The sequence below is a fragment of the Hyperolius riggenbachi genome, chromosome 1, assembly GCF_040937935.1.
Source record: "Hyperolius riggenbachi isolate aHypRig1 chromosome 1, aHypRig1.pri, whole genome shotgun sequence".
In the NCBI taxonomy this organism is placed as follows: domain Eukaryota; kingdom Metazoa; phylum Chordata; class Amphibia; order Anura; family Hyperoliidae; genus Hyperolius; species Hyperolius riggenbachi.
Genome location: NC_090646.1, coordinates 487050303 through 487075428, shown reverse-complemented (window position 1 = coordinate 487075428; position 25126 = coordinate 487050303). Strand labels below are relative to the sequence as shown.

The 25126-nt window shown below is 46.0% G+C and overlaps 1 protein-coding gene across 1 annotated transcript in view; it reads right to left on the bottom strand.

Moving 5' to 3' along the window:
- Positions 1–25126, bottom strand: part of LOC137522232 (myosin-7) — a 105165-nt gene that overhangs the window by 52109 nt on the left and 27930 nt on the right. The window contains exons 7-11 of the mRNA XM_068242267.1: positions 21922–22014; positions 20173–20236; positions 15827–15925; positions 15643–15746; positions 732–870 (exon numbers count right to left, since the gene is read on the bottom strand). Coding sequence (XP_068098368.1) covers positions 732–870; positions 15643–15746; positions 15827–15925; positions 20173–20236; positions 21922–22014 — 499 coding nt within the window. The remainder of the gene's footprint in view (positions 1–731; positions 871–15642; positions 15747–15826; positions 15926–20172; positions 20237–21921; positions 22015–25126) is intronic.

Below are 25126 nucleotides of genomic sequence, written 5' to 3'. Positions count from 1 at the left end.
GCTGCCTGTCACTTGATTATGTTGCTGAAATCCAAGAGAAGCTGAAGACGTGTCTGACATCACCATGGCAACAGGGACCTGAGCCATACTGTCCCAGTTTGAAACATATTGTACGGCTCTCATTTTACATACATTTTAAAACATGTGGCGTTTATGGCTCTCTCAAAGGGGTTCCTGACCCCTGCCCTAGGGGCATGCTCAATAGGTCACCCTGGAGCATAAGAGAGTTTTTCCCAAGGACTTCTTGCTAAATAGGTAACTGACTGCAGCCAGGATTGCAAACGCTGATCTTCTGTACCATAGGTGTTGTCTTTAACCAGTACACTATACACCCAGTGCTTGTAATGGCCTAATTAGCTATTCACTTCTGCAAATCATTTTGTGGTATGTTAATCGGCGCTCAATGCACTTGACTTTCTGTCTTGTATGAAACAGTTTGCCCTAGAGGGAGGTATGATAATGCGGAGAGTGAAGGCGTTTCCTTCTTTCTCAGGCTAGGTTCACCAAGTTTGCTTATGCAATAGTTGAATAGAGTTTGGTCTTCTATGCTTATACATTATAATAGAGAGATGATGTAACAATATCTGGAGACAACGAGCTCCACAATAGCACACTGCTAACTGGGGGTGTAATGATATTAGCCATGTACCGCTTTCACATGATCACTGACCCACCATAGTGATATTACACTGATGTAGTAGTATTCCCTTTCATCAGTGCATCTTTCATACCTTCTGTGCCGTCTGGTTCTGCTTGCTCCTCTCGCTGCTTCTGTTTGAACTTCATGTTCCCAAAGTGCATTATAGCTCCTGTGAGTTTGTAAATTGAATTTTTCTCATCCTGAGAGAATCCCAGAACATCAAAGGCACTCTGAGGAAGAAAGATCAGAGAAAAGATACATATAATGTGTACATAGACTGTATTACATGATAACTCAGTGTATATGAGCTAAGGCTTATAAGCATTATTAATAGATACATATATTTGCAAAGTAACTGCAAAATTAGATTTAAGAACTGTACTTAGAATGCCTTGTTAGTGTGTGGCATAGAAGCATGCTACGGCAAAGATCAGCAGTATATGATTTCACCTGTAGGCCAAAGGACCTTAATGTGGGATGAATCCCCATATACAGTAAACTGAAAAAAATTCAGCCGAAGAGAAACTACTTATTTAGCCTACATATCATGTTGTCTTTAGTGTTCACTGTCAGATTTAGGAGAAATGTGATATGCAAAAAAGAAAATAATATTTCTGCTGGTTTCCACCTTTGCTGTTTCTCTGTGATGCCAAAAGTGACATCACTCCTGTACTTTTCTTTTTCAACCAAGCTAAATGTAATTTTCTTTCCCTCCCACAGCAAACATCACCTAGACAACAGGCTTACATCATTGTGTAAACTCTTCAATAGGCTAGGGGGACAATTACCTTCTTCTGGTCATAGTGTCTTTATCGGGGCTGGATTTGCCATAAGGCACAGTAGGCACGTGCCTACGGGCGACTGATGATATAAAGGTGGCCCACTCCCCTCCCTAAGTGCTTTCCTCTCTCCTTCCCTATGCAGAGACCCAAGCAGAGTGTAAATAAAAGGTTACTCACCTGGGTCTCTGCATTCCACCGATGAGATCTCCCTTCATCAGGGGCACCTCTAGCTACCTAATACTTGGGGGCACCTCTAGCTACTTAATATTGAGGGTACTTCTGGCACCTGTAGCTACCTATGATGGGCAAGGTAAGTAAGTGAGAAGTGATAGCTGGGCCAACTTGCAGTGCGGTTCGGTGGGGGTGTCACAGGAGCCCTCCGTGGCTGACCGCACTTAGCCTTCTAAACGATGCCAGCGCACAGATCGTGCGAACTCTGGTCGCAGTCAATGCGCAGGAACCGTTAAGAATTAGCCGCAGACAGCTCAGAAGGGAGCCTGTGAGACACGGGTGATTACAACGTCACCCACTGGTTCAGAGTAAACTGCCACCACCGCGGTTACTATGGGACCGTGGGGCCCACTAACTGACTGACTAATCCTGCGAATAAAACGGTTAAACACACGATATTCTGTCTAGCCAACAACAAACAAACAGTAGCGTATCTTCAGAGACCCGGAATCAGTTCTGTGTGTGCTGATAAGCAGGGTAGCGGAAAGTGAATGACTTGGAGAAAGTCATTTATTCACGCAATATAAATAATTAATATATACAGACAATTATGAAAATCAACAATTATGAAAACAGTAATAGCCAGTATGAAAAATAAAAGAAGGGAGAAAAATACTTAGTTCCTGGAAAGATGTCCTTATTGTGGGAAGAATCATAAAGTCCTTGGTTTCAAAGTCCAGAGTTCAGAGTTCAGACCAGGTGGATGCCAGCATATCCTCAAGCTGGCATCTCATGAGTGCAAGATGGTTCAGTGTGGAGGACCAAAACCCGCCTGCTGGCTCTGTGCTTTTGATGAAGCTGGTTTGGGGGTGTGGCAATGCCGGCCCCCTCTGAACTACCAGCAAATGACAGTTCATTCCCTCTCAGAGATTTTAGAGCTAAACTTATGAATTGCTGTAACTCCTGAACCATACACGTTACATTTAGGGGGGTAACAGCTTCATACTTGGAGGAAAATACAGATTAATATGATACCTGACATGGCTAGTGCATCAGATCAGGGTCCTGAGTAGATTCATACCTGGGTGGTAGGGGCCCCGGGCCCCTCTCGACTGGTATCAAGAGATCCAGCATGACCCTACGGATCCAATGATACCGCTCTCATAACCACCCTATTTATTGTATTCTGTAAATGGGCAAAAGATTATATTGTACATTCATTTCTTCCTGCTAAGGCCGGAGTCAGCCTGACTGGAGTCCAGCTGTGTCTGCTTCTTGTCTATGAAAGGCCCTGTTGGCTCCTTCAATTAACATCTGAATGTGAAATCTGCTTAGACAACTTTGAGTTTACACCTCTGGCTTGATCAGCAGTCACAGGGCCAGTCTTCCTGCCAGCTGCTTGTCACCTTATACCTGATGGATGGGCCATCAGCACAGCTTGAAGCCAGGGACTCTCCAGTGCAGATTAGGCTCAGGCTCATTAGCATATCAAAAGAGCCAACCAGCATTTGGAATGGTGCTCTCTTTGCTAAGAAAAGGACTTTAGCTGTCCCTACACACTCAACCCAGATTGTACCGTTTTGAAGCGCAATCGATGCAGGAATCGAGTGCGATCGTTCTTTTCTTCACGGGCGGTTCCAGGACACGCCTGCGTCCCCGCAATCGTCCGTGACAGCCCTCCCCCTTGTCCGTGGCTTAGCCACTCATCCGCAAGATGTGTGGCGGCGCCGCTAACCTGGCTGACGGGCCTCGAGTTGCCGGTACGGCGGGAAAACCTATTGGAGCCTGTGGCTCGGTTCCCCTGGACCGGTCGCGGTCTGCTACCCTCAGGGTTGACCCAACATGGACCGTTCTGGACAGGGCGTTTGCGCCACTGCAGTCGGACGTGGTGTCTGCCGGGACTGTGGACAACGGGCAGTGGGTTGGTTAGGTCAACAGCCAGCCCACGCAGGGTTCCCCTGCTGAGTGGCTGTGGACCTAAGGGAACCCCGCGGGAATCCCTGGACCTTCCCAGCTCCTGACAGACGGCACATGCCCTGCAGTAGTTGGCTACATCCCTGTTCATCCGGGGCCAATAAAACTGTTTCCGAATACCGGCGAGTGTCTTGCGGACACCCGAGTGCCCGGTCAGAGGATTACCATGTGTGGATTTCAGCACATGTCCCCTAAACGCACTCGGGACCACAAGCCACTTGGTATCCGCGTGGGATCTACCTGTAGGGGGCTGTACAGACTCACTGTACAGTCTCCCACCTTCCCAGTACACCTTGAAAGCGGCCCCGTCTGCGAGGGGCTCAGCGGCTTGCTGCCTGAGCACCTCCAGGCTTGGGTCACTTTGTAGTGCGGCTGAGAATATGGCGCTGTCAGTTTCAGCCAACTGGCTCATGTCACACGAGGCCAGCGGCTGAAAGGTCTCATCCCTGTGGTCAGAGGAGGGGGAGGAGGCCGGAACCCCCTCCACCTGTCCTGAGCTCGGGTTCTGAGCAGTGCAGCTGCGCGGTACTGCTAGCACCGGTACACTGTCAGAATGGCACAGACGGACATTACTCAAATCATCATTGCATGCAGTAATGACATTGACAGGTATAGACATTTTTTCATTACAGACAGGTTGTACAGTAAACTCAGGTACAGTTACAGCATCATCACAACAGACAGTCTGTACATCAAACTCAGGTGCCTTTGAAGCAGGCACTATTGAACCTGGTACCCTTGAACTGGGCACATTCAACCCACCTCCCCCTGGTGCTCCCCCAAGTGTATAAAGTACCTGGTGGTGGGTGGAGAGTCCGTCTCCTTCCGTGAGCGACAAGGCGGTCGTGGCAGGTTCATAGTAGGACACAAGCTTGCCCAAATCAGTCCCCAGCAACACAGGGACTGGGAGATCCTTCATAACCCCAACAACCCTTTCGTGGACCCCTCCCACTCCCCAATCCAGCTTCACTCTGGCGTGGGCTATGTGGAAAAGGGTGCCCTCTACTCCAGTAAGGGCAAGGGATCGGCTGGAGCTGATGCTCTCCTTTGGCACAAGATGTGAGTGAACTAACGTGATGTCAGCTCCGGTGTCTCGAAATCCGGTGACAACTTTGCCGTTCACTCTAACAAGTTGCTGCTGGTCGGTTCGGTCGCGGATTTCCTTTCCGCGGGCAAACAGGACAAAATCGGATGATCCAGGCTGTGGTTCGCTGGCGGGCTGCCTCTGCTGTGGGTGAGGTGCAGGTGATGCAGATGATCCAGGTGCTGGTGGTGTCTGTCTCCGCTCCGGACAGTCGAATTTCATGTGTCCGGGCTGGCGGCAGTAGTGACAGGTGACCTTTCCAGGCGCTGCAGGCCTGGGTGCAGCAGCTGCGCTGGGTGGCCTCTGTGGCGGACGGCTCACAGGGGCAGGAGGGTCTGCCGAGGTATTGGGCTGACCTCCTCTCCAGCTGGATGGGACAGTTCTGCGGGGATCAGCCACCCGGGTAGTTGCAAAAGTCTCAGCAAGGTCTGCAGCGACAGTGGCTGAAGCCGGCCTGCGTTCTAACACAAACTGTCGTACATCAGCAGGGCAAATGTTCAGAAATTGTTCGAGGACTATCAAGTCCTCCAGGACGCCATAAGACCCTTTGGTGAGGCCTAGCGTCCACTGGCGGAGTGTGGTGAGCAAGCTGCTGACCACATCTCGGTACGAATCAGAAGACTTTTTCTGCCAGGCCCTGAACTTTTTGCGATAGGCTTCTGGCGTCAGCTGGTACTTAGTAATGATAGCGTCTTTTATAGCAGCATAATCATTATCCTTTTCCGCAGGCAATTCTGCGAAAGCATCAAGCGCTTTGTAGCGCAGCAAAGGTGTCAGATGTCTGGCCCACTGGTCTTGGGACAGACGATACTGACGGCATGCTTTTTCGAAAGATCGCAAAAACAAGTCAATGTCTGTGTCTTTCTCGATATTAGCAAATTTAAATTTTGCACTTACGGGGGCTGCAGCTCCTTCAGCAGGGCGGCTGGGCGGTGAACTCCGGCTGGCCTGTTGCACTTTTGCCATGTTTAGCTCATGCTGTCGTTGGCGCTCCCGTTCCGCAGATTGGCGCTCCTCACGCATGTACTGCAGGTACTTGTCCAGGTCAGTCTCCATCAGCTTTTGTAATGCCTGCTGCATTACCGGGTCAGCACCCATGGACAGTCCAGTACTGGCCAGTTCCGGGCGAGTACTGTCAGAAACTCTGGGATTGGGGTCCACACTGACATTCTCCGGCGTAACTGTTGATGCAGGGCCCTCAGGATGCACAACCTCTGTACGGTCAGGAGTCTCAGTCTCTGGTTCCCCTTGCCTTGAGTCAGATGGGTCAGCGTCTACCTCAGCAGACACATCCAGCTCCTGCAGTTGCTGGGTATCCCATTGAAACAATTCCGTTACCAGGTCCCCTTGTTTCTTGCGGCCGACATCAATGCCTCTCTCTTGGCAAAGATTTTGCAGGTCCGCCAGGCACATTTTCTTGTAGTTCCCGGACATTTCCATGCCAAATAAAATAAAACTTTTGGGGAGGGGTACTGGCTACACAGTCTCTCTGTATATATAAAAAATATATTGCCTTCCAGCTACACCAACGAATTAGTTCGTTTCTCGATAGCGCTAGCGCTATCGCAGATACTTTCAGCACAACACAGGTCCCAACCGCTGCCTAACACTGTCACAGGAGCCCTCCGTGGCTGACCGCACTTAGCCTTCTAAACGATGCCAGCGCACAGATCGTGCGAACTCTGGTCGCAGTCAATGCGCAGGAACCGTTAAGAATTAGCCGCAGACAGCTCAGAAGGGAGCCTGTGAGACACGGGTGATTACAACGTCACCCACTGGTTCAGAGTAAACTGCCACCACCGCGGTTACTATGGGACCGTGGGGCCCACTAACTGACTGACTAATCCTGCGAATAAAACGGTTAAACACACGATATTCTGTCTAGCCAACAACAAACAAACAGTAGCGTATCTTCAGAGACCCGGGATCAGTTCTGTGTGTGCTGATAAGCAGGGTAGCGGAAAGTGAATGACTTGGAGAAAGTCGTTTATTCACGCAATATAAATAATTAATATATACAGACAATTATGAAAATCAACAATTATGAAAACAGTAATAGCCAGTATGAAAAATAAAAGAAGGGAGAAAAATACTTAGTTCCTGGAAAGATGTCCTTATTGTGGGAAGAATCATAAAGTCCTTGGTTTCAAAGTCCAGAGTTCAGAGTTCAGACCAGGTGGATGCCAGCATATCCTCAAGCTGGCATCTCATGAGTGCAAGATGGTTCAGTGTGGAGGACCAAAACCCGCCTGCTGGCTCTGTGCTTTTGATGAAGCTGGTTTGGGGGTGTGGCAATGCCGGCCCCCTCTGAACTACCAGCAAATGACAGTTCATTCCCTCTCAGAGATTTTAGAGCTAAACTTATGAATTGCTGTAACTCCTGAACCATACACGTTACATTTAGGGGGGTAACAGCTTCATACTTGGAGGAAAATACAGATTAATATGATACCTGACATGGCTAGTGCATCAGATCAGGGTCCTGAGTAGATTCATACCTGGGTGGTAGGGGCCCCGGGCCCCTCTCGACTGGTATCAAGAGATCCAGCATGACCCTACGGATCCAATGATACCGCTCTCATAACCACCCTATTTATTGTATTCTGTAAATGGGCAAAAGATTATATTGTACATTCATTTCTTCCTGCTAAGGCCGGAGTCAGCCTGACTGGAGTCCAGCTGTGTCTGCTTCTTGTCTATGAAAGGCCCTGTTGGCTCCTTCAATTAACATCTGAATGTGAAATCTGCTTAGACAACTTTGAGTTTACACCTCTGGCTTGATCAGCAGTCACAGGGCCAGTCTTCCTGCCAGCTGCTTGTCACCTTATACCTGATGGATGGGCCATCAGCACAGCTTGAAGCCAGGGACTCTCCAGTGCAGATTAGGCTCAGGCTCATTAGCATATCAAAAGAGCCAACCAGCATTTGGAATGGTGCTCTCTTTGCTAAGAAAAGGACTTTAGCTGTCCCTACACACTCAACCCAGATTGTACCGTTTTGAAGCGCAATCGATGCAGGAATCGAGTGCGATCGTTCTTTTCTTCACGGGCGGTTCCAGGACGCGCCTGCGTCCCCGCAATCGTCCGTGACAGCCCTCCCCCTTGTCCGTGGCTTAGCCACTCATCCGCAAGATGTGTGGCGGCGCCGCTAACCTGGCTGACGGGCCTCGAGTTGCCGGTACGGCGGGAAAACCTATTGGAGCCTGTGGCTCGGTTCCCCTGGACCGGTCGCGGTCTGCTACCCTCAGGGTTGACCCAACATGGACCGTTCTGGACAGGGCGTTTGCGCCACTGCAGTCGGACGTGGTGTCTGCCGGGACTGTGGACAACGGGCAGTGGGTTGGTTAGGTCAACAGCCAGCCCACGCAGGGTTCCCCTGCTGAGTGGCTGTGGACCTAAGGGAACCCCGCGGGAATCCCTGGACCTTCCCAGCTCCTGACAGACGGCACATGCCCTGCAGTAGTTGGCTACATCCCTGTTCATCCGGGGCCAATAAAACTGTTTCCGAATACCGGCGAGTGTCTTGCGGACACCCGAGTGCCCGGTCAGAGGATTACCATGTGTGGATTTCAGCACATGTCCCCTAAACGCACTCGGGACCACAAGCCACTTGGTATCCGCGTGGGATCTACCTGTAGGGGGCTGTACAGACTCACTGTACAGTCTCCCACCTTCCCAGTACACCTTGAAAGCGGCCCCGTCTGCGAGGGGCTCAGCGGCTTGCTGCCTGAGCACCTCCAGGCTTGGGTCACTTTGTAGTGCGGCTGAGAATATGGCGCTGTCAGTTTCAGCCAACTGGCTCATGTCACACGAGGCCAGCGGCTGAAAGGTCTCATCCCTGTGGTCAGAGGAGGGGGAGGAGGCCGGAACCCCCTCCACCTGTCCTGAGCTCGGGTTCTGAGCAGTGCAGCTGCGCGGTACTGCTAGCACCGGTACACTGTCAGAATGGCACAGACGGACATTACTCAAATCATCATTGCATGCAGTAATGACATTGACAGGTATAGACATTTTTTCATTACAGACAGGTTGTACAGTAAACTCAGGTACAGTTACAGCATCATCACAACAGACAGTCTGTACATCAAACTCAGGTGCCTTTGAAGCAGGCACTATTGAACCTGGTACCCTTGAACTGGGCACATTCAACCCACCTCCCCCTGGTGCTCCCCCAAGTGTATAAAGTACCTGGTGGTGGGTGGAGAGTCCGTCTCCTTCCGTGAGCGACAAGGCGGTCGTGGCAGGTTCATAGTAGGACACAAGCTTGCCCAAATCAGTCCCCAGCAACACAGGGACTGGGAGATCCTTCATAACCCCAACAACCCTTTCGTGGACCCCTCCCACTCCCCAATCCAGCTTCACTCTGGCGTGGGCTATGTGGAAAAGGGTGCCCTCTACTCCAGTAAGGGCAAGGGATCGGCTGGAGCTGATGCTCTCCTTTGGCACAAGATGTGAGTGAACTAACGTGATGTCAGCTCCGGTGTCTCGAAATCCGGTGACAACTTTGCCGTTCACTCTAACAAGTTGCTGCTGGTCGGTTCGGTCGCGGATTTCCTTTCCGCGGGCAAACAGGACAAAATCGGATGATCCAGGCTGTGGTTCGCTGGCGGGCTGCCTCTGCTGTGGGTGAGGTGCAGGTGATGCAGATGATCCAGGTGCTGGTGGTGTCTGTCTCCGCTCCGGACAGTCGAATTTCATGTGTCCGGGCTGGCGGCAGTAGTGACAGGTGACCTTTCCAGGCGCTGCAGGCCTGGGTGCAGCAGCTGCGCTGGGTGGCCTCTGTGGCGGACGGCTCACAGGGGCAGGAGGGTCTGCCGAGGTATTGGGCTGACCTCCTCTCCAGCTGGATGGGACAGTTCTGCGGGGATCAGCCACCCGGGTAGTTGCAAAAGTCTCAGCAAGGTCTGCAGCGACAGTGGCTGAAGCCGGCCTGCGTTCTAACACAAACTGTCGTACATCAGCAGGGCAAATGTTCAGAAATTGTTCGAGGACTATCAAGTCCTCCAGGACGCCATAAGACCCTTTGGTGAGGCCTAGCGTCCACTGGCGGAGTGTGGTGAGCAAGCTGCTGACCACATCTCGGTACGAATCAGAAGACTTTTTCTGCCAGGCCCTGAACTTTTTGCGATAGGCTTCTGGCGTCAGCTGGTACTTAGTAATGATAGCGTCTTTTATAGCAGCATAATCATTATCCTTTTCCGCAGGCAATTCTGCGAAAGCATCAAGCGCTTTGTAGCGCAGCAAAGGTGTCAGATGTCTGGCCCACTGGTCTTGGGACAGACGATACTGACGGCATGCTTTTTCGAAAGATCGCAAAAACAAGTCAATGTCTGTGTCTTTCTCGATATTAGCAAATTTAAATTTTGCACTTACGGGGGCTGCAGCTCCTTCAGCAGGGCGGCTGGGCGGTGAACTCCGGCTGGCCTGTTGCACTTTTGCCATGTTTAGCTCATGCTGTCGTTGGCGCTCCCGTTCCGCAGATTGGCGCTCCTCACGCATGTACTGCAGGTACTTGTCCAGGTCAGTCTCCATCAGCTTTTGTAATGCCTGCTGCATTACCGGGTCAGCACCCATGGACAGTCCAGTACTGGCCAGTTCCGGGCGAGTACTGTCAGAAACTCTGGGATTGGGGTCCACACTGACATTCTCCGGCGTAACTGTTGATGCAGGGCCCTCAGGATGCACAACCTCTGTACGGTCAGGAGTCTCAGTCTCTGGTTCCCCTTGCCTTGAGTCAGATGGGTCAGCGTCTACCTCAGCAGACACATCCAGCTCCTGCAGTTGCTGGGTATCCCATTGAAACAATTCCGTTACCAGGTCCCCTTGTTTCTTGCGGCCGACATCAATGCCTCTCTCTTGGCAAAGATTTTGCAGGTCCGCCAGGCACATTTTCTTGTAGTTCCCGGACATTTCCATGCCAAATAAAATAAAACTTTTGGGGAGGGGTACTGGCTACACAGTCTCTCTGTATATATAAAAAATATATTGCCTTCCAGCTACACCAACGAATTAGTTCGTTTCTCGATAGCGCTAGCGCTATCGCAGATACTTTCAGCACAACACAGGTCCCAACCGCTGCCTAACACTGTCACAGGAGCCCTCCGTGGCTGACCGCACTTAGCCTTCTAAACGATGCCAGCGCACAGATCGTGCGAACTCTGGTCGCAGTCAATGCGCAGGAACCGTTAAGAATTAGCCGCAGACAGCTCAGAAGGGAGCCTGTGAGACACGGGTGATTACAACGTCACCCACTGGTTCAGAGTAAACTGCCACCACCGCGGTTACTATGGGACCGTGGGGCCCACTAACTGACTGACTAATCCTGCGAATAAAACGGTTAAACACACGATATTCTGTCTAGCCAACAACAAACAAACAGTAGCGTATCTTCAGAGACCCGGGATCAGTTCTGTGTGTGCTGATAAGCAGGGTAGCGGAAAGTGAATGACTTGGAGAAAGTCGTTTATTCACGCAATATAAATAATTAATATATACAGACAATTATGAAAATCAACAATTATGAAAACAGTAATAGCCAGTATGAAAAATAAAAGAAGGGAGAAAAATACTTAGTTCCTGGAAAGATGTCCTTATTGTGGGAAGAATCATAAAGTCCTTGGTTTCAAAGTCCAGAGTTCAGAGTTCAGACCAGGTGGATGCCAGCATATCCTCAAGCTGGCATCTCATGAGTGCAAGATGGTTCAGTGTGGAGGACCAAAACCCGCCTGCTGGCTCTGTGCTTTTGATGAAGCTGGTTTGGGGGTGTGGCAATGCCGGCCCCCTCTGAACTACCAGCAAATGACAGTTCATTCCCTCTCAGAGATTTTAGAGCTAAACTTATGAATTGCTGTAACTCCTGAACCATACACGTTACATTTAGGGGGGTAACAGCTTCATACTTGGAGGAAAATACAGATTAATATGATACCTGACATGGCTAGTGCATCAGATCAGGGTCCTGAGTAGATTCATACCTGGGTGGTAGGGGCCCCGGGCCCCTCTCGACTGGTATCAAGAGATCCAGCATGACCCTACGGATCCAATGATACCGCTCTCATAACCACCCTATTTATTGTATTCTGTAAATGGGCAAAAGATTATATTGTACATTCATTTCTTCCTGCTAAGGCCGGAGTCAGCCTGACTGGAGTCCAGCTGTGTCTGCTTCTTGTCTATGAAAGGCCCTGTTGGCTCCTTCAATTAACATCTGAATGTGAAATCTGCTTAGACAACTTTGAGTTTACACCTCTGGCTTGATCAGCAGTCACAGGGCCAGTCTTCCTGCCAGCTGCTTGTCACCTTATACCTGATGGATGGGCCATCAGCACAGCTTGAAGCCAGGGACTCTCCAGTGCAGATTAGGCTCAGGCTCATTAGCATATCAAAAGAGCCAACCAGCATTTGGAATGGTGCTCTCTTTGCTAAGAAAAGGACTTTAGCTGTCCCTACACACTCAACCCAGATTGTACCGTTTTGAAGCGCAATCGATGCAGGAATCGAGTGCGATCGTTCTTTTCTTCACGGGCGGTTCCAGGACGCGCCTGCGTCCCCGCAATCGTCCGTGACAGGGGGTTTATAGGTTCATGAAGGACGATGTATAAGGTGCCAGGACATCTGTGCCTATAGGCTCCTGTGATGTAAATCCAGGGCTGGTCCTTATATTATGCTTAGAAAGATTTCTGTTATTTTAATGCTGTAGCTAAGAAGAAAAAAAATTCCACGAATCCCGCTGGCACTGCACAGTACCTGAAAATTAGGCAAATACACGCAGACCAGGTAAAAATGAAAAACATGGGGGGCATGAAGGGACCTATTTTAGAAAAAAATTTAAAAGGTTTTCAGATATATTTAGGGCACTAACTATTTTTTTTACTTTTTACTTTGTGATGATACAACCCCTTTAACATGTAAATGTCTAGTACCTTTAATGTTCATAAAATACAATGACACTGTGCAGACGCTCCGGTGTTTGAAAAAAATTACTGCAACACTTGATTTTAACCTGAAGAGTGGGGAGGTGAGTCATTGCCTGCAAAACACGTTGTCATTGTGTTTCAAAAACTGTGTGTGACCTTTTGCTGATGTTTCTCTTTTAAGGGAGTAAGTCCGCCACTTTTCCTCCATTTTGAACTTTTTTGATTTATTTTAAAATGTTATACTATCACTTTAGATGTTTACACTACCAGCAAAATAGAAAGAGAAGAGAACTCTGCCTTTATGAGCGTATAAGGGCTTGATGTATAGAAAAGAGCCATTTAGACATATTTGAAAACCTTGCCTGACCGTTTTTGTTGTTTTCCCTAAGATAAGAGTGTTCTGCTTACTACCCTTCTCCAAAAGCATGAACCTGATAGCGTGGCCAAGCCAAGTAATTCATTGCAGTGCTGGTCCTAGACTTTTTGCTGCCTGAGGCAAACTTGTGAGGATGCGACCTAATCCCAAGGAGAACTCTATTATATATATATATATATATATATATATATATATATATATATATATATATATATATATATTTTTTTTTTTTTTTTTTTTGCGGCACATTCATACATCATGCTTTCCTTGGTCATGCAAGCGTGCGCAGCAATAAGTTGCCAATGTAGGGGGACCAGAGGGTAGAAGTGCATATGGAGAGAAGGTTAGCAAAGAGCAGTGCATACTTAATTAAGGGGCATGCCAGCACACACAGTCTTACATCAGGCAAGCTCTGTGCTCCATGAGTCAGGCAGAAGAAGCAGAGCAGAGGGGGAGACTGAAAAAGATCAGTTGAGTGTAGAGCTGGAGCTGCCTCCTACAGTCAGCTGCCCTGAATCGCGTGATTCAGTTTGCTTTATGGTAGGGCCGACCCTGATTAATTGGCATTTGTCTGCCTATCCAACCAACTCTAGATATTAGGGAGGAGTTACACTGTATCTGAACTAAACTCTCCTTCACATATGCCTATCTCTGCCCGGTCTACATATCAAAAAAACAAGCTGCTGGTTCTGTTTCATGGGGTGTCATCTTGGTTTTTGAAAATGTTTCATTTTAATTATGTACAAAGCTGATGTTCCTGAGAACTGATAGCTAAATGGTAGGTTCTGCCTCTGAGGTTCCTTGGCAGCAGTTTGTTTATACTACAGAATCACATCAAGATCAAGCAGTCAGCCAGTGTAAGCAATTTTCACCTACAACCACAAAGTGACCGCAAAAGAGACCGATATCTCTTTAATGTTGAAACAAAAGGTATGTGTGGAATTGTCTTGGTGAGGGAAATGTATTTATAGCTTTTGTTTGCAAACTATTTCCTAAGTTCACATCTAATTTAGGTCATGGGTTTATGGTAATTACTAAAAGTCAATTTGTCATTATGGGGATGTAAATGCAGTCATTTTTTTGTGAACTGTGGTGTTATAACTTTTATTTGGCTGTTATATGCTGCATTGAGTAATTACAACCGGAAACATTATTGTTCTTGTTAACAGACCTAAGGTTATGTCATACAGTGCTACAGATGATGATTTCTCTATATAAATCCAAGATAATAATCATTGTTATTTTAGAAAAATTATGTAAATGACAAGCGTAGGAAGCTAATTCTTTTTAGAGAGGTTTATTTCACACAGACATACAGCATCTGAATACAAACACGCTGATAATAGTACCCTATTGAGCACACACTGTGATATATTCTGCTGTTTTGTGTAGCTTTGTAGTCCATAGATCAGATGATGTGGCTGCGTTATGAGCTGACACTAATGTACAGTGTAAAGTATGTGTTTGAAAAGGTTGGATGCAAGTTTTTGCTGACCAGGGGATCCCACATCAATTATGGAGGAGCTGCATAGGAGTTGGCTGTTCATTTCCAAGAAAAGGGTGAATGAGAGAAGCAGGAAGCCTCCAATGTCAGGGGAATACAATGGACATAGGCTGAAAACAATTCCATTTCAGCCAGCTGCTATTCCCCTGGGCAGGGTTGGCTGAAGAGGTTAGTAAAAAATACATAAACATGCAATTGTTGTCTAATCCAAATACCAATGGCAAAATCAGCAGCAATCATTTAGTGCCTGTGTATAGCTCTACACACAGCCACTGACCTCCTAATATATTCTTATATTATAATATTAAATTATATTATAATGTTCCTCTGTAAATTGTGTTTAACCTCCCTGACGGTATGATTATTTCTGGATTCTAGGGTCTTCTCCAAACGTTTCAGAACCTAAAAGCAGGAAAAAATCATGCGGCCAGAATGACTGCAGCAGCTCCTGCACTTACTCCCTCCTTGAGCTCTAGCTCTGCAATTTTCCCTCCGTCCTCCAGGAGGTGCTGTAACTCTGTAGTGAGATTACTGACGGCGATCCCCCCAGAGTGATTCACAGCTTCAATGGAGAAAAAGCAGAATGGCTGCCTGCCTCTGGATCCCCCGGGAGGTGAGTAAAAACGCCCGCTGCACTCCATTGCTTTGCATTTTTGGTAAAGCGGCCTCTAGTTTTGGTGCTTGGTGGTGAGCACCGTGCATCGAAACAACCTGCTTCGCCTGGGAAGGCTGGCAGCTTGCCTGAGGCCGGTTTTACACTTGTTTTTTGTGTTGCGGTGTGCTGTGATTCTCTTGCCGCATCGCACTGCCCCGCAAAAATCCTCTCATACGATCCTGCGGCAGAGTGCTCCGACAAGGTCATATGCATGGCGCCGCTCTCTGCTCAGTGACGTACACCCTGCTGCAGGAAGTACGTCACTGGGATTCTCGTCGGTCCGCGCATGCAGTCAGCGACACACCGTGCTCCATCATTTACACTACGTGGGTCACCCATAGATTTTAGTGCAGTTTTACACTGCTGCCCTTGCATTGACTTGGATACTTCTGGCGCACTGCAATGGACCACAATAAGTGTGAAAGTCTCCATAGACTTTCATTGCTTTTGTGGCCCCTTGTGGTAAAATAGGGTGACGCAAAACAGGAATTAACTGCAGGTAAAAAAGGGCCCTGACCTGGCTTGAGTTTGCAACACTTACATCAGTAGCAATCAGTTCTTCTGCATCATCAATAGAAGCCACAGTGGTTTCCCCCTGAGAGATGTAGGAGTAGTCATATGGATTATTGGTGACCAGCAGCATGTCTGGAACACATAATGAAATTGGAAAATTAGAGAGACAGTGTGGTCTCGGATGATTGAGAGAAAATGACAGGGACACTTACCCAGAAGCTCTGGCTTCTTATTGGACAGGATCTGGTAGAAGATGTGATAATCCCGCTCAGATCTGAGCTGGAAGATGACGCGAGATTTCTCCAGGAGATCTAAACAGAAGGGCGTAAACAGAAGGGCGTTAAATGAATGTTTTATAATAAAGAGTGAGTTGGCAGTCACAGAACAAGGAATGAGCAACACACAGGTCTGCCTGTAACTTTAACAGAGGGCCTCCTACTTGAAAATTTAACAATGTTAACGGCAGCAGGTCACCTCCAATAAAACGTCTTACTTTAGTATTGCACATTAACCTCTTAATCCTATCTGGACGACTATATTTGTTCAGATGGGAGCCGCTCTGGTCTATCTGGACACGTATATATGCATCCAGTGTTTCTGCAGCAGGTGCACCCTTGCCCGCCGCTCCTTACCAGCAGCATTTACACATCGGTGATTGGGGAAGGGGAACTGATGTTCCCTGATCAAATCACAGTGCCTGGCATTAATGGACATGACCCTGATCAGGTGCCATGTCCATTCATAATAGTGAAAGCAGAGTGACGCAGGGGGAAAAAGAAAGAGCACTACTTGGAAACTCAGGATAGTGATATTAGTACCATCGAGTGGCAAAATAGTAAAAATACATTGAGGGCAAATTTAAATTAAAAATTAATCAAATTAATCCCTTCTAAACTCTCCCCCCCCCCCCCCCTCCCCTAAGAAATTCAGCTTTTTTAATATGCATTACATGTAGGTATGTACTGTTATGGTAGCAAATGAGGGCTTGTAATTAGGGGCCAAAAAAACAAAACACAAGACAGAGAAAAGACACCTTTAATTCCAAATAATGTTTTGTCACCATACATTGTACTAGGAACATAATTTAAATGTTGTGATATTCGGGAACGGGGAAATAAAATGGGTTGGTTTTATTTATAGTAGCATTGCTTATTTTAAAACTATAGGGGATGGAATTAAAGAATTTATGTATTTTGGGTTTTTTTTCCCCCCTTGTATTTCCCTATACGAAAGCTCACTGTTTATCCATCTCTAAGTTAGCCAATAAATGGTATCATCCTGATTCAAAACTTCTTGCTTTTACTCATGGCTAACACGGTACAACACTTTACTGCTTCTTCTGTATTTCCCTATAAAATGCATAGAAAAAAGTATAAAGAAAAAGTAAAAAAGTATGAAGTAATTACTGAAAACAAGTATCACCCCCAAAAAGTCTAATTTGTGGCGAAAAAAAACCAAGATATAGATCATTTACGTATGATCAGTAGTGATAAAGTTATTAGCGAATTAATGGGCGGAACGCTGACAGGGGCAAATTGCTTCCGCCCTTGAGGTAAACACACCCATAGCCTGAAGTGATTAAACCGTTTACAGCAGCTGGCATAAACTCACTGTTGGGAGAGAGACACAAGATTGGTGCAAAGGTCGTCAGCCGTTTCACGCTATAACATGAAGCGTTACATCTTAAGGCGTATTACACAACTCAAAATTATATGTGCCTCATATAACACACACAGCTAGTATGTGCTCCATACATTGTGTACCTCCCTACTGCATTTGTAATATATAACAAATGCAACTACAATGTTTAGCCATTATCTTCCCATATATTGTTCAGTCATCTACTGAGAGGACCGGTGTCACGAAAATCTTAACATTTTAAATATATGTACAGTAAATACATCCAATAACTAGTAAGTTTCTTCCTGAGTAAGATGAGCCATAAATTGCTTCTCTCCTATGTTGCTGTCACTTACAGTAGGTAGTAGAAATCTGACAGAACCAACAGGTTTTGGGCTAGTCCATCTCTTTATGGGGGATTCTCAGCATGGCCTTTGTTCTTTATAAAGACACTCCCTGAAAAAGATTAAGGGCCCGTTCAGACTACAAAGTGCGGACCGCAACGCATGCGGACCGCAACGCATGCGGACCGCAACGCGTATGAACGCACGCCATCCGCGTTCGTATGCGTTGCGTGGCTGATCCCATCACTGAAAAGTGAATGGGACAGCCGCGCGTTTTTGTAAAATCTGCGTGCAGCATGCGTTCCCGGACCGCACAGGTCCGGAACGCATGCTGTGTGAACATCAGACATTGCACTCTATGCAATGTCTGATGTCCTGCGTGTCGGCCCCCCCGCACGCGTTTCCAAAACGCATATGGAAACGCGTGCAGTGTGAACGGGCCCTTATGCAGAGATGCTGGCTGGCCAACCTCACTGCTCACTGTACACTTTTTTGGCAGTTGAACTGCCATTTACAAGTGCTTTTGAAAACCCTGAGAACCCCCCATGAGGAGGGTTCTCAAAGTCCCGCGCGCAAAACTTTGCGCGCGCACAGCGAGGTGATCGCGAAACATTGCATCGCGGTGCGATGAAAACGGCGCACCCGATGCGCCTATAAGTTTTGCATGCGGGACTTTGCACGCGATCTTAATTTCACTGGTGCGTGCTAAGTACTTAGCACCCTAGTTAGCACACCCAAAGCCTTTAGGCGTGCTAACTAGGTTAGCACCGCATAGTGAATCAAGCCCGAGATGGGCTAATCCAAAACCTGTCAGTTCTGTTAGATTTCTACTACTTAATGTAATTGAAAGCAACATAGGAGAAAAGTAATTTATGTCTCATTTTACTCTGGGAGAAACATACTTATTACTGTATTTGTATCTGTTTATATATATTTTACATTTTGATTTTCATGACAGTGGTCTTTGAAGCTCGTATATAATGTGCAATAATCAGTCTCAAATTACATGAGCATCCATCTGCCCGATGTAACAAGCAGCCATAATGTGAACATATATTGTGCACCCATCTGCACCATATAACAACATGTACAGGTCTGTTTCAATTCACCTTACAATATGCTAACCTAACGGAGAGACAGAGGGAATATTATACATCTATCTTAGTAGCCAGTGAAGGCGACTGATCTCATCTGCCCAAAGATGGAATTTGCGCACACAAATCAGTAATGCTGACATGTGACCTACGGATTCATATAATAATAATTGATATGTCTGCTGTAACAAGATGTAATTGTTGAGAAGAATACTTTAATACTAACATGGAAAACTTGTATAAGACTAGATTCACACTGGAGCATTGCATTGCACATCCCGTATTAACAGAGAGGAAAAATTATATTGTGCCTTAGGCGCACGATGAGATGCATACAATGCATGCAATGAAGCATACAGTCAATAAAAAGTATGCTTTACTGCAACTGTAAGGGCTCTGTTCCACTGAGCACAATTCGATTGGAATTGCAAAATGCAAGAGTAGGTGGTTTAAAATAGGAATCACTGTATTTTCCATTTTCCTGATTTGATCTTAAGTGAAGCGCAACCGCTTCTTGGAGAGATTTTACGTGCGATCACGCTCCGTTCCCGACGGCTATAATCCGCAATGCAGCAAGTGGGAAAAGCAGCCTGTGTGATCACAAACGCAGCAGGATTGCACTTGCTAGTAGAAAAGAGCCCTGCATAGGCACAGATATTGCAAAGCATGCTTTATGTTGTGCCAACAGATTCCACCACACTGCACTGCACTGCTATAGAGATGATATGCATACACCCGCAATGCTGGAACCCACTAGAGCGATTTTTTGAGTGTTTAGGGAGCATGAGAAATCGCTAGCGTTTTCCCTAAACACTCTGCCAATGTAAATGGATGGTGCAAATTTCACAGAAGCGATTGCGATTAGCAAAATCGCAAACGCAGGACATGCAGTATTTTGTTAGCATTTGTGCTTCAATGTAAAGAATATATCATCGCTGGCGCAATCGCTCATCAAAACTTGCACAGAGCGATTTTGCTAGCGTTTGGAACTTAATGTACACTGTAACAAAATTAAAATTAATAGAAAGGACCAATCAGACTTTAAAACGCTAATCGCTAATCGCTACACAACCGCTGGCAAATTGATAAACTTTTTTAAATCGCTCCCTAAATGCTCAAGGAATCGCTTACAAACTGCTCATACGAAACGCTAGCAATTGCGATTAGCGATTGCGTTTTGCAGTGGGTCCCAGACCTTACAGTATAATTGCATCAAGATACCAATGTGATTTCATTGTCCAACACAACAGATTGCAATGCCCCAGTGTGAATATAGGTTTAAACAACGCCAAAATAACAGCATGATGGTATTGATGGTATTATTATTATTATTAATATTAATAATAATAATAATATTAATACTTGATGTTATAATAATAATAATAATAATAACACTGTTAGATTAGATAGTAAAGTGTTGGAATGGGGGAGGGGGGGGGGGGGTGAGAACTGAGGATTATTGGGGGTCAGAAGAGGGGAAAGAAATGTAGTCATTCTCACAGGTCTCTATGTCTGCAGAAGCCAGCTTCCCAGTTGCTCCAAAGTGGATGCGGATGAATTTACCCTAATGCAGGAAAGAAGGAGAAATAGATAGGAAAGTAGAAGGACAGAAAGAAAGGTGTGACAAATAGATACAAACTACTGTTCATTACTCAGAAGCTTGGTGAAAAATAGTTTGTCTAGGATTCATATGATAAAATACAAAGAATAATCTACCATAAACCATTCATACAGGAACTCTTGCATTTCTCCTAATTTAAAGGAAATGTCCAGCCCCTGGCAGCCGCTATGTCCCACGCCTGCACAGTACACTCCAGACAATGTGAACTTTGTGCAGGCGCAGTAGAAGACGACCTGGCGAGGTCGTGCTCTGCACCGAAGGGGACCGGGAGCCATTGTCTGAGAGCGAAGCTGCAGCGTGGGACATAGTAGCTGCCAGGGGTTGGAGGAAGCCCTGGGTAAATGGATCTTTTTTTTCCTCTAGCCTGGACATTCCCTTTAAGGAAAAAAGTTTGTAGAATTTATAACTTTTCCACAGCCCTGTTCTTAGGGTGGGCAAGGCGGTTGTCCGCCTGGGGCGCAGCGAGGCAGGAGGGTGAAGTGAAGTCAGCTGTGGGGGAGGGGGCCCGACTCTGCCCTCCCTCTCCTGGGATCCCTCCCCTGTGATCCACTCTCAATCTGGCAGTGGCAAGGGGACTCTTAGTAAAAACTTACATTCTGGGCTCCAGGCGATGATCATGAGTTAAAGACTTAATGGAACCTAAAGCAAACCTTAAAAAAAGAGTTTCACTTACCTGAGGCTTCGATCAGCCCCCTGCAGCTCCCCTGTCCCATGCTGGGACAAAATGATCTTCCGGTCCCCCATAGCCACTCAGTTTCTATTTTGGCGGCTGGGCCAGTTGAAGGCCACTGCGCCTGCACGACCCTGGCCACACGTGTCCCAACACCGGGAGCATCTTGCGCATACACGAAAATCTAACGGCGGCGGGAGCTTGAAGGAGGACGCATGCAGCCAGGGCCGAGCAGGTACAGTGGCCATTGGCTGGCTCTGTCGTTGAAATAGAAACTGAATGGCTGTGGGGAACCAGAGGATTGTTTTGTCCCGGTGTGGGCACAGGGCGGCTGCAGGGGGCTAGTCAAAGCCCCAGGTAAGTGAAACTCTTTTTTTTAAGGTTTGCTTTAGGTTACCTTTAAGGAGACCTGAAATGAGAGGGATCTGGAGGCTGGCATATTTATTTAATTTTAAACAATACTGGTTGCCTGGCTGTCCTGCTGATCCTCTGCTTCTGATACTTTAAGGCCTGCAAAACACAATTGTTTTTCAATTCCAAGTGTGAACAGGGCTTTAGCCATAGACCCTGAACAAAATTACTGATCAGATGTTTCTGACAAAAACATAACAAGCTAAGCTGCATGCTTGTTTCAGGTGTGTGTATCCGACACTACTGATGCCGGAAAGATCAGCAGGACATCCAAACAACTGGCATTATTTGAAAGGAAATAAATATGGCAGCCTTCATGTACCTCTTAGTTCAGATTCACTTTAAGCTGCAGCAAGCTTCTTTACAGGCTTCATTCGCATGCACACTGTGCAAATGTAAAGAGTGCAGGTGTCACTCGTAACTATAAGCCTGGCCAGGCCACACAATCATTTTCTAATATTCCTTAAATCCCATAATTAGTAATCCCAGCTGTGCTGTGGCTGTAGGTCAGGGATGGTAAGTAATGAGACTGAGGCAAATCACTTACAAATCTTGAGGAGTTGTCATTTCGCAAAGTCTTGGCATTACCAAAGGCCTCCAGGGCAGGATTAGCCTGGATGATTTGATCTTCCAGAGTTCCCTAAAGATAAGGCGGGAGAAGAGGTGGACTGGTGAGACACGGATTCTGTCACTTTATATAGCATGAAATTCTCAGTTCCAAGGAAAAAAATAAGCAATCATAGCAGATTAAAAATATGAACTATGCAGCAAATGTCCCTCCTGGGTCCCTGAGCCAGCTGCTGATCCTCCCTCCCAACTTAACGGTTCTCCCTGGGGGCCCTGCAGAGTCTATGGCAGTGTAGCGCCTCGCATGCCCGCCAGCACAGGTGAGACGCTACTCTGCCAAAGACTCTACTTAGGCCTCAGCAAGCAACAGTTAAGATGGGGGAAACACCTTGGGTGCCCCTACAGGCTCTAGGGCCCTGGAGCAATTGCCCACTTTGCCTCTGTGGTAGCGCCGGCCCTGACTGTGTGCTCCCTGCGACTTTACTGCAGTGTAGTGCATCAGGCCCAATATGCTGTATGTAGTATACATGAAAACTCTGCTTAGCAAAATATGCAATGTTACAGTCAACGCCCCATATTTCCGGGGGGAACAAACATAACTTTTCTGGCATTCTCAGTCCCCAAAAGGGGTGTGTTTATATGCATATGAACATCACCTGGTCCTGAAGGAGATGGACAGGTTAAGCACCTGTCACCTAAGGATTGCAAGGCACACAGAAACACTGGTGTTTTCTTGCAGATGTAGTGTTGGGTGAATATTTCCCCCTTTTTTTCATTTTATAAGTGTATTTTACATTATCAAAGGCATTCTGCACTTTTTAAAATACTTGTTTTCCTTCTGTTAGCAGGTCTTGTACTTTTCTAGATAGCACTACCTAGAGGGAAGGGGTTGCCTATGTGGTATGTGTAAATAACACCTGCCATTTTCTTTAAGGTGTAAATTAAAGCAAAACAATCCAGCATAACATACAACTAAACACCTGTCTCCCCCCACCTCTCCAACTCCTAATCAGCTATATAGTTATCCAAACTGCCTCTGGCCCAAATTAATGTCACCTGTGTGAAAATCACAATTCTTCACAATATTATATCCATTTTAATCTGTAAGCACCACACTGCTATTTTCAGACTGTTTATCTTTGTAGTTTGCTGCTAACTCCCTGTCACATCTTATTGTCTGCATTCAAATGTAAAGCAGCAATCCTCAGCTAAGACAGCTCAGTACCACTCAGCTCAGTGACTGACAACAAGGCTCCCAGGATAAAATGAAACTCAATCTATTAACCCTTTTTAAAACAAAAACTGTCCTTAGAGCATACAATGGTGTGGATAATCTATTGATACCTTGATCCAGCAAGGGGGATAATGTTTACCCTTGTGGCCCCTGTTTGGATTTAAGGCCCATACACACGTCGGATTTTAGTGAACGACCCGTCGTTTGAACGTTCCGTCGTTCGGACGTTTTCGCGTCAAATCCGACGTGTGTACAGACTATCGTTCGGGTGATAAGACTGGTTACCAGTGATCGGACAACGAGGGCAAGAGAGGGCGGCTGGCGCAGGTGGGAGCAGTAAACGATTGAGGATTTCATAGCTTAGTGTTGCATCTGACACTACAAAGCTAGTTGCAGTGGCACAATTGATAATTGATTTACGGTATGTTGAAATTTGATTGATGTGTAGTGGACCAAGGTGAAAAAACTGTATTTCATGAGTTTCTAATGGAAAAATTGATCATACCTAATGTTGGCCATAAATCATGTTGTGTATACTCACAAGCAGTAAAAGATTATGCCTCTCTACAATATGCAATATGCTGAATGTGGGTAAGCAGAAATATTATAAATATTATAACAATGACACCATCAGACCTGAGTGCAATAACAGACACAAGTGAGTGATTTTTACTGTACGGGGTACAACAGTACTGGTACAGCTTTCGGCTTTCCGGATCCCTGCCCCTGCTATGTATATGTACGCCCCTGAAAACTTCACTTCAGGATCATTGGCGTATATACTGTATATGTACAACAGTGCTTTCACCGCCACATGCGATAGCGCATGCCCCTGTTCATATCACTGTGAACTGATTGGTGTATGGAAACATGTGTTCCAAAAGCCAGTCAAAGTGCCTGTAATTAATGATCACCAGCATCAGCAAGATGCCTGTGGCCAATCACAAAATGAAAGTAAAAACACATGCACATCACATGTTCACTAGGGATGATCAATGAGATGCAAATACTTCCTAAATTATGCAAATTTTCAAGCAAATATATGCATGACCAATCAATTTAAACCTGGGTTTAAATTGATTGGTCCATTTTCAAACTGCATACATTTGCATAAAAGTGTGCATAAATTTGCATCAACTCGGATGAATAAGCATATCTGTGATCATCCCTAATATGTACACAGAATAATGTGTGGGGACATCCAGTGGACAAAAAAATAAATGTAAAATACATTTAAAAAATCCCCCATTAGTTATTTTCTTTTAAATACATAAATAGTTACCTTAAGTACTTTTTTAATATGTATTTCATGAGGGTATATTAATGTTATGTTTGCTAATTATTTAGCAAATTATTGATATAATATAAATAAACATATACTATTTAAATGTTGTAATAACCAGGGCAAAGGGCAAATAAAATGTGTGGGTTTTATCTACAGCAATATTTTTATTTTCAAACTATAATGGATGAAAACTGAGAAATAATGTATTCCCTTTCAAATGCATAGTTTGTCCTGCAAAAATCAATATATCAATGATTTTGGTGTGATAAGAGCAATAAAGTTGTTGGTGAATGAGTAGGAGGAGCATGATATGTGAAAATTGCTTTGGTTTTTAAGGGGAAATATAACCTGTGGTAGGGAAGTGGTTAACCACTAGAAAAAAAAAGGGAAAAAAATCATTATTTCTCAGATTTCGGCCATTATAGTTTTAAAATAAAACGTTCTACTGTGCATAAAAGCCACACATTTTATTTGCCCAGTTGTCCCGGTTATTGCAACATTTAAAATATTTCCCTAGTACAATGTATGGCGCTAATATTTTATTTGGAAATAAAGATGCATTTTTTCAGTTTTGCATCCATCATGTATTACAAGCCCATAATTTTAAAAAATAACAGTAATACACCCTCTTGACATACATATTAAAAAATAAGTCCCTAAGGTAAC